This window comes from Lipotes vexillifer, unplaced genomic scaffold (genome assembly GCF_000442215.2).
Source record: "Lipotes vexillifer unplaced genomic scaffold, Lipotes_vexillifer_v1.1 scaffold629, whole genome shotgun sequence".
Lineage (NCBI taxonomy): Eukaryota > Metazoa > Chordata > Mammalia > Artiodactyla > Lipotidae > Lipotes > Lipotes vexillifer.
In genome coordinates, this window is record NW_006774188.1 from 523,834 (window position 1) to 533,637 (window position 9,804).

Below are 9,804 nucleotides of genomic sequence, written 5' to 3' on the forward strand. Positions count from 1 at the left end.
GAAAGAGCAATGGTGGAACCAAGTGATGGTGCTTAAAGCACCTGCTGGGATATGCAGCTGACGTTTCATTGGTCAAAGCAAGTCACGTGACCCATCCCAAGTCACTTGCGTGTGACTTGGAGCAGGGACGTTTGATTCTATCACAAGGATAGGGCAGTGAATAATCGGGAACAGTAATGCAATCTCCCACAGTGGGACCCTGACTTAGGCCAAGGGGATTCCTTCTAAGGAAGAGAGAACATCCTTTGGCCAAAGGAGACAGTATGAAGTGGTGAAAAGAAAAAGGCTTGGAATCAGACAGGTCTAGATTTTAACCTGGACTCAGCCACATACTAGCTGTGTGATCTTGTCCAAGTTATTTACCTTCTCTGACTCTTCTTTTCCATCTACAGAATGGGTATAATACTTAGTTCACAGGGAAATTTTGAGGCTTAAATGAGATAGTAAATATTAAGTCTTTGGCACATAGTAGGAATACAGTAAATAAAAACTCCCTACTCTACTCCCTGCCCATCTTTTGGATTTTATCCATAACTCTGGAGGTATTTATTACCAAGACTCCATCTACTAACCTCACAGGGTTGGGATCAAGTGGAACAGAGAGAATTTATTGTGTCCTTACTACGTACCAGGCACTGAACCACACAGTTTACCTTCATGATCTCACTTGTTTTGTCCAATAACCCTGTGAGGTAGGTACAATTATTACCCCATTTTATAGATGAGGAAAATAAGGATCAGAGAAGATAAGTAACTTGCCAAAGGTCATGCAGTGACAGAAACAGGATTTAAAGCCATGCTTTAGATTCCAGGACCCATGCTCTAGAGCAATGATTTTCGAGAGTGATTTGTTTGGTAGATAAGAAAAGAAACTGAGAGTAAGTTTGGAAACTTATGGCAGGTGGAATTGCCATGACATTCAAGCGAAAGCAAAATAGCCTTATTTCGCTGAACAGAATACACACCAGTTTAGGTGATGTAGAAGTCTCTGGTAAGTTGCATGTGGCGGAGGCCATTCTAGTCATGCAAGTAGGACCACAATTGTCTATGACTCAGAGGAAATGAAAATCGCTGGTCGTCACCACAGACGGTGTGAGGGGCAGTGATCTGGAACACTGCATTCACTATGTGCTGGTGGGCCTGCTGGGTCAGCTGCGGCAGACCAGGGAAATATTTGTGGTTAATCAAAATGATACCTTGTTTACACTGATGGGTGAGGCCTGGGGGCAGGGTTTGTGTATTACCCATGGCAACTGGTTTGTGCCTTGTACACAGGATACACTCAATATGAGTCTCCTGCTCCAGTGAGTGAATGAATGAATTGATGGATGAATGAATGAATATGTTTCTCACTGTAAGAGGGCAATTTGATGGCCTTGGGCAAAGCCACGATTTGGGCAAAATTTCTCTTCCAACTTTTCCTGTTGCCTGCACTCTTAGCTCCTCTCTCCTCCCCCTTTTTGTCTCTGCCTAAACTTTTACATGCCTTCAGGATCCCACAAGCCCTCCTTTTCCTGTGAGTGGTGCCCTATTCTGGGTCTCTCACTGCCCCTTTCCCCAGCAACTTCCCAGTTCTGAGTCTCTCCCAGGGGGACCCCCTCCAGCTGACTGCCCCTGGGGAGTAGGGGTCCACTCCCAACAGAGATAAAACAGAGATAATACAGAGCATAGGCAACTGGGTATGGTCTGTGTTGGGTTTGATAGACACAGGAGACCGGCATTAGTATATGCTGCTGGTGAGGGCATCTAGAAATGTGGTACATTTCTAGAAAGCAGTTTGGCAACATGTATCAAGAATTTTAAAAATTCATATGCTTTAACCTAAAATTAAGCCCTAGATATTTATCTGAAATAATCAGGGATGTAGCAAAATCTTTATGTATAGAGATATTTATCATAGCATCATTTACACAGTGAAACAGGAAATTCAACCTAAATGGAAATGATCAAATAAATACATTATGAAATAGGCATGATGAAATATTATGCAGCCATTAAAGTTATGTTTTTGAATTGTTTTTAATGATTTGATGAGATGCTTATTAGCTATGACAAATGGAAAAGGAAGGGTTTAAATTTTTTAAATAAAATTTAATAAAAATATATGTGCATGTAAAAATACTCATCATCTGTCTAGGTGATGGGATTTGAGTGGTTTTGTCCTTTTGGGTATTTTCTAAACTTTCTATAATGAGCACAGATTATTTTTATGATCAGAAAAAATACAGAAAACATTGTTTAAAGTCTTTTCTGGTTTTGCAGACAGTCACTCCCTCACTGCAGTCCTGCTCTGATGCAGGACACTGCTGGGGGAAGTGCCCCTGCATTTGCCAGGAGCAAGCCTTACATGGTTAGCTTGTATTCTGGTCCTGGCTTTGCCACTAACTGGCTGTGGGACCGTGGACAAGTCATTTTATTTATCTGGGCTTTGGGGTCCTCATTTATAAAATGAGGTTACTGGATTAGATGATTTAAGAATTAAATTCTGATCCTGTGATTCTAACAAACTCACTGGGTCAAGGTATTCATTGTGAATAAGGCTTCATGATTTATCCTTTTCTAGTGTTAGTAAATGGGATTCTTAGCTATAGCTAAAGAAGTGACTCTCTAATGGTAGAATTTCACATCAGACTGTGAATCACCTACACCCACATACTGACCTTATAGCTCTCTACAGCTTACACATTCTAGACATCAGCTGGCCCTTTTGAGAGAGTCAGAGTCCCTTCCACATCAGCCTCTGGCCCTGAAAGGGAGAAGGGAGGTGTCTCTCTGGAAGAACAAGACAAGTTCCTTGGTCCCGAGTTTCCTTCCCTTCCCTGCTTCCTTCCTCCAGTCTCAAGCTGTTTCCCACTGTCTCTCTGCTTCCTCTGTCTCCATCCTCTTAGCTGTGGTTGAGTCTGGTTTATGTTAGTGTAGTTCCCTGGTGGACTGGTGGCTCAGCCACCACAACCAGGGGAAGAGGGAGTGTGACTCATGCCCTGTGTCCAGTGAGTCAGACTCGGGGTGGGCTGGACCAGGGGCTTCCCTAGGACAGGAAGCAGGTTCTAAGTATGCAGAGGCCTTAGCTCCCTCCTAATACGGACACTGCCAGGATAGAGGACCAATCTTTCTCCCTTTCCCATTTCTGTGAACTCATTCAGGAACCCCTCTTGCCAAAGAAAATGCCACCTCTTCTAAGCCTCAGAAGGTTGTGTCTGGGTACGGCCAAAACTGCCTCTGTGCCAAATGGCTGCCCCCCAGCATCCGAGAAGAAGGAGAATAACAGACCATAGTTAGAGCCAAAGAGGATAAGAATCTCCCATGCCAGTCTCTCATGTCCTGGGTCTGAGCCTAGCAAGTTTTCACAGCTCCGATTATCCTTTCCTCCTCTTCCCAGCTCTTGACATGAGAAACAAGTGAATTCACACTGCCCTGGGGTTAAAATCCAAGTTTGTGTGACCTTTTGGGCAAGTTATTTAACTGCTTCAAGTCTCAGTTTCCTTGGCTGGAAAGAATGAGATAATAAACTCACCTCACGGCATGTTGTGCATTAAATAGAACCCAGCACCCAATACAGGCCTGGCTTTAGAAGGTGCTGAGTCGATGTTCAGTCTGCAATGAAGTGGAAGCCCCATTGCTTTTGGACTCCTATGAGATCCAAAAGTCGCTTTGTGCAGAAGGCTGAAATGGGCCATTTCCAGGGCACAGGAGCCCGTTGTGCTTTGGGAGTGGGCTCCAGGCTGGGTCTGAAAGGCAGCCAGGGGCACCATCTCCCAATCTAGAGCTTTCTCTTCCCTTTGAGGCATCTGGGGCCTTTCCCCTTCCTGGTGAACAGTCCTAACAGGGCCCTTCACACTGCGGGGCAAACAAGGAATAAACTGACCTTCTCCTAAGGACTACCAGACAGGATCAGTTTCACTGACGCTTCCTTTTGTTTTCAGGCTCCAATATGGCTTGGCTTGTTGTCCATCCATCCAGTCCTCACTTAAATTTGTGACATTTTGTTCATCATGGATTTTTTTTTTTTGCATTTTTACTAAAATTTAAAAAAATATTTAACATTTTAAAACATTGCATTAAAATATTATTTATCTTGATTACTGAGCTCCTTGGCACTCCCTTAACGTTTGCCCCTCATGATGGAAACTTCAGCTCTAACCTTTTGAGGGGAGAGGTGTATTTGGGGGACAGACTGTGCCTGCTTCCTTAAACCTGTGACCTTGCTAATGGGAACTTTTCTCTGCCCCCACCGGAGGCCAGGATAAAGCTCCCAGCCTGGTTCCAACTCCTCCACTCTCCCACCCCCATTTCCATGGAGCTCAGGAATGACCCCAAATCTTTGAAATCCTTTCGGTTCAGCTTAATTCCGTTAAGTATTAGTCAACGGCAATATACTAAGTGCCAAGCAAGTACCTGCTTAAGGCTAGGAGTGGAGGAAGATGGGCAAAGACGGGAAGAGTCAGAGGCGCAGAGCGCGCTGGGGGAACCTGGATGGAGAGAGCCTGGGCGGGGGAGGCTCCGGGAGGCGACACGGGGGCGGCCCTCCCCTGAGGACTAACCACGGACCCTAGGGCACCTTCGGCGGGGAGACCACGTCAGAAATCCCGTCCAGGACTGACTTCCTGCCCGGGAGGCCCCGCGGCCTCGGGCTCTGGGCGCGGGCCAGCGGGGCGGCGCCGGCGCCGGATCGGAGGCGCTTCCTGGGCGCAGCGCGCGCCGAGCTGCGCGCGGAGGAGCTGGAGGCGCGGGACGGCGCACCGGAGAGGGCGCGCCGGCGGCGACATGGAGGACGGCGTGCTCAAGGAGGGCTTCCTCGTCAAGAGGGTGAGCGCATCGGAGCCTCTCCGGACACGGCCCGGGGCGGGCCCGCGGCGGGCGCCGGCTCACCTGAGCCCTGGTCGGGCGGCCTGGGGCCACGCTGGGCGGAGTCGCGTGTAGTGGGGAGAGCCGGGTGGAAGGTGGTTGGGGGTGAGCTTTAGATAGAAAAGAGGGGCCCGGGCACAGGCGAGGAGGAGAATCCGGCTTGGCTGGGGCGTGTGTGGGGTGCAGGGGGCGGCTACTCGTAGTGGACAGCTTAATTAAAACAACTTACTGAATACGAAGCGTATAGGATTTAAATATGATGTATTAAAACAACGAAAGTGTGTTCGGTAGTCCCCAGCGCCCGTCCAGTTAATGCATCATCTCCTATATTCTTCACAATAACCCGTGAGGGAGGAGGAAGTTTATGTTTCTTAAGCCCCTACTGTGCACCAGTCCTGGACGTTGTCTCCTTTAATCCTCCCAACAGTCCGACAGGTTGGTGGTACCACATTACCCCCCGTTTCTTCAAGGGGAAAACAAAGCTCCAAGAGATTAAGTAGCTCAGGATCTGGACTAGTGGGTGATGGAACAGGATCAAACCCACTCAGGCCGACTCCAAACCGTTTTCTGCCCACTGCAGGGTGGGTATTGTTATTCCTGTATTACAGATGAGGAAAGGGGTAGAAAGATGAGAGCGCTTGCCCAGAGCCCCAGGGCTAATAACAGCCGGGACTGGAACTTCCATCCTCGTTTCTTCCACATCACCCCATGTGGCCTTTCCCACAGCAAGCAAGAGTCCAGACAAACACTCAACATATAGGGAGGGCTTCCCTGGTGGCGCAGTGGTTGAGAGTCCGCCTGCCGATGCAGGGGACACGGGTTCGTGCCCCGGTCCGGGAGGATCCCACATGCCGCGGAGCGGCTGGGCCCGTGAGCCATGGCCGCCGAGCCTGCGCGTCCGGAGCCTGTGCTCCGCAACATTGATGTTCACACTAAACATTTATGCTAACCCTAAGAGCAGAGCATAAAATCTGGGGATGAGCCTTTTGGCTCCTCTGAGTTTATAGCCTTGGGAGGGGGCTGGATGAAGAGGGATGAAGGGACTCGGCCTCCGCTGGCCACCAGATCAACCCCGAGGTCTCACGTCACTTTCTGTTCAATAGGTAATGCAGCCATGTTATTTTACACATTATTTGACATAGGAGGGTGGGTGTGTTTGCTCAAAACTGTAAGCAGGAGGTGTAGGAGGCTGTGCCGGATCAAGGGTCAGAGTGGATACAAGCAGGTACAAAATTCCACACCTGTTCCATGCCACTGGGATTAAAGTGATAGGTTGGTCCCTCACAGTTTGTGGAGGCAGCTGCACCTCAGAGAGACCACCTATGGGGAACTTTTCCTGCAGCTTATAAGGTGAGAGGGAGAGGGGTTTGGGCAGGGGTTTTGATGGGCATTGTTGATTGCCAGGATAGCCGAGCCCTGGTAGGGGCCTGTTGAAGACAAGCCCTCGCAGAAGGGCCCTTTGGGGCGTCCCCTTGTTCCTGGGGGTTACCTTATATGATTCCCCACCAACACCACCACCACGCAGAGTCAGGGGAGGGCTGAAGGGAAGGAAGGATGTGAGTTCTCTTCCAGATGGGCCACCCAGTCCAGGGTGGCAGCTTAGGGGGTACAGGGAAGTGAGGACAGTCAACCAGGTCTGGCCCCAAAAGCCCACCGAGGGCCTTGGCTGAAATACCTAAAGCACATTCCAGCCAAACCCAAAGACAAGAGTTTGGAGCTGGAGCCTGACCCGGAGGCAAGCGGAAGCCACACCCTTTCCTACAAGGCAGGGATGGGGCCCCTGCCCCTGCTAACTGTCCCTGCCTACTGATCAGTCGGACTTTTCCTCTCCCCCATTTCCCCTCTCCTCCTGGATGGCAACAGCAGCCCCCGCGGCCACTGGAGAAGGTGCAGGGCTACGACGGTGGGATTCCACAGATTCGGGGGGGGTTACGGTCCAGAAGTGGGGCAGGGCCCAAGCTGGAAACCCAGCGTACAGAACAGTCATCACCAGTGAGGGCAAAGCAGGAGACGGGCAGGGACATGATGGATTTGGCTCTTAATCCAGCCCAGACAAGAAAGAAGCAAAGCTCCCGACAGAAATGCAGAGTGCTCACTTGGCCTGGCTTTAGAAGGAGGGTGAGGGGGAAGGAAGGCAGATCTGCGTGGGTAGGACTGCTTGTGCTTTAAGAAGCAGCTGAAGCAAATGAATCAGACATTGCTGCCTGGCTCGAACCTCAGAAACAACACTCAGAAAATGACATGGCAGTGTCAACACGCTTTGGCCTAGAAATTTCATTTGTAGGACTCTATACGCAGGAAATGCCATACAAGCTTTAGGAACAAAGTGTTATTTCTGTAGTGAAAAAACTGGAAACTACCTATATGTCCCCCCAAATAAACAAATGATTACAAGTGAATTACAGTTATGCAGATGTTAAAAATGTTTATAATATTATAATCCAAAGAGAAAATATAAATGGTATGAGTAAGGAAAATATTTGCTTGGAAGAAAAAAGCAAGAAGGCTAGAAGTTGTTTCGAAAGCTAAAGGTCTCACATCAAGGTGTTCGCAGGGCCATACTCCCTCTGAAACCTGCAGGGGAGAATCCTTCTTTTTCGCTTTTTGTTTCTTGTATTCGCAGGCTGTAAAGGAAACACGCAGATTTTTCCTTCCTGTGTAGGAAAAACCTGGTTCTTCCCCACTGTGTGTTTCTCTATCCTGTGGGGTTCCTTTAAGAGTCAGAACACATCACTTCTGACTCTTCTGGTCACCAAATGTGTGGAGGTTTTTCCCACACCAAGGAATTCTCTGCGACCAACTGGGTGTCTTACAATTTAATTTTACGACTCAGTTCTGAAAACTACCTGGAGATAGTGTCAGCTCCCACAGCTTAACACCAAGCAATTCTCTGCAACACCCAGTGTGTGTCCTACAATTTAACTCAGTGCTGACGCTATCTACTCAGAGACGGCGTTAGATCTCACAGCATAAGAGCTCAGTCCTACAAGACTGCTTCCCCAGCCCTCCCCCATGCCCCAACACACACACACACTTCAGACACCAGTCAAAAGCCCAGGTTGTCACCTGTACTCTGACCAACTGCCGATAGATCAGAGGTTCCGGGGAAACACTTAACTTATGTTTACCAGCTTATTAAAGAATGTGATAAAGGAAAGAAATGAGCATCCAGATGGAAGAGATGTGTAGGGCAAGGTATGTGGGAAGGGGCCCAGAGCTCCTGTGCCCTCTCTGAGTGTACCACTCTCCCAGCACCCCCGTGTGTCCCCCAACCTGGAAACTCTCCAAATCCCATATTTCTGGGATCTTATGGAGGCGTCATCATGTAAGCATGATAGATTATTAACTCCATTTCCAGCCCTTATCTTTTCTCAAGAGAATGGGGGTAGGGGCTGAAAATTCCAAGCTTCTAATCATGGTGTGGTCTTTCCAGTGACCAGCCCTCACCCAGGAGCCCACCCAGAGTTGCCTCATTAGCACAAAAGATACTCCTGTCACCCAGGAAATTACAGGGGGTTCGGGAGCTCTATACCAAGAACTGGGGGCAGAGAGCAATATATTGCATTTTCTGTTATCTCACATAGGCACTCCTTGCTGTTCCTTGACTTGCCGATGCATCATTCTATCTCTGCCTCCATCATCACATGACTATCTTCTCCCTGTGTGTCTTTCAGTGTCCAAATTTTCCTCTTCATATAAGGACACCAATCATTTTAGTGTTATTAGGGCCACCTTAGTGTAGTATGACCTCATCTTAACCTGATTACATCTGCAAAGACCCTATTTCCAAATAAGATCACATTCACAGTTTCCTGGGTTTAAGACTTCAATGTATCTTTTGGGGGGCATAATTCAACCCACAACAAATATCATCTCTGCTTCTTTGGGGTTGTAGGGTCTTGGGCAAGACCTTTCTGGGCCTCAGTTTCCTCATCATTAAAGTTAGGGAGTATAGTGTAGGCTTTTTCAAAGGGTCCTCCAGCTGTAACATTCTGTGCTTTTTTTCTTTTTCAATTTTTATTTATTTAATTTTTATTTTTGGCTGCGTTGGGTCTTTGTTGCTGTGCACTGGCATTCTGTAGTTGCAGAGAGAAGCTAGTGGGGGCTACTCTTCATTGCGATGCATGGGCTTTTTATTGCGGTGGCTTCTCTTTGTTGCGGAGCACGGGCTCTAGGCGTACGGGCTACAGTACTTGTGGCACGTGGGCTCAGTAGTTGTGGCGCATGGGCTTAGTTGTTCCGCGGCATGTGGGATCTTCCCGGACCAGGGCTCAAACCCGTGTCTCCTGCATTGGCAGGCGGATTCTTAACCACTGTGCCACCAGAGAAGTCCCATTCTGTGCTTCTTAAGCCCAGTCCTAGGGTTCCATCCCAGCTTATGGACTCCTCCTTCCCCCTAAGGGGGCTCTAAGCCATTCATGGTCCCACTGGCCTCTGGTCCCAGTCAGCCACTTACAGACAAGGAGCCTGGAGAGGGAGGAAGATTCCCAGGTGAAGGGAAGCCTGGGTTCTTTTTCAGCTTTTATACCACTGTATTTTTGGCCTCTGACACCATTTGTCTGCTAATTTTGGATGAGTCCCTTACGCCCTCTGATTATGGCGAAGCTTATCTGAGAAGCAGGGATAATGGGGCTTTCCTTTCCATTTTGTGGATTATTACAGTAACCTCCAGCTGAGCTGGCTGCTCCAGTCTGGCCGACCTTACTCAGCTGTTCTGCTCAGGTGTGGTCGGTTGATCCTTTTAACATGAGAACCTACACTTGTCATCCTTCTGCTTAAAAGTCTTCAGGGGGCTTCCCTGGTGGCGCAGTGCTTGAGAGTCCGCCTGCCGATGCAGGAGACGCGGGTTCGTGCCCCGTTTCGGGAAGATCCCACATGCCGCGGAGCGGCTGGGCCCGTGAGCCATGGCCACTGAGCCTGCGCGTCCGGAGCCTGTGCTCCGCAAATGGGAGAGGCCAC

At 48.9% G+C, this 9,804-nt stretch overlaps 1 protein-coding gene across 1 annotated transcript in view; it reads left to right on the forward strand.

Moving 5' to 3' along the window:
• The first annotated feature begins 4,698 nt into the window (after positions 1-4,698).
• Positions 4,699-9,804, forward strand: part of PLEK2 (pleckstrin 2) — a 24,995-nt gene continuing 19,889 nt past the window's right edge. Inside the window, exon 1 of the mRNA XM_007449014.1 lies at positions 4,699-4,806. Coding sequence (XP_007449076.1) covers positions 4,765-4,806 — 42 coding nt within the window. The 5' untranslated portion in view covers positions 4,699-4,764. The remainder of the gene's footprint in view (positions 4,807-9,804) is intronic.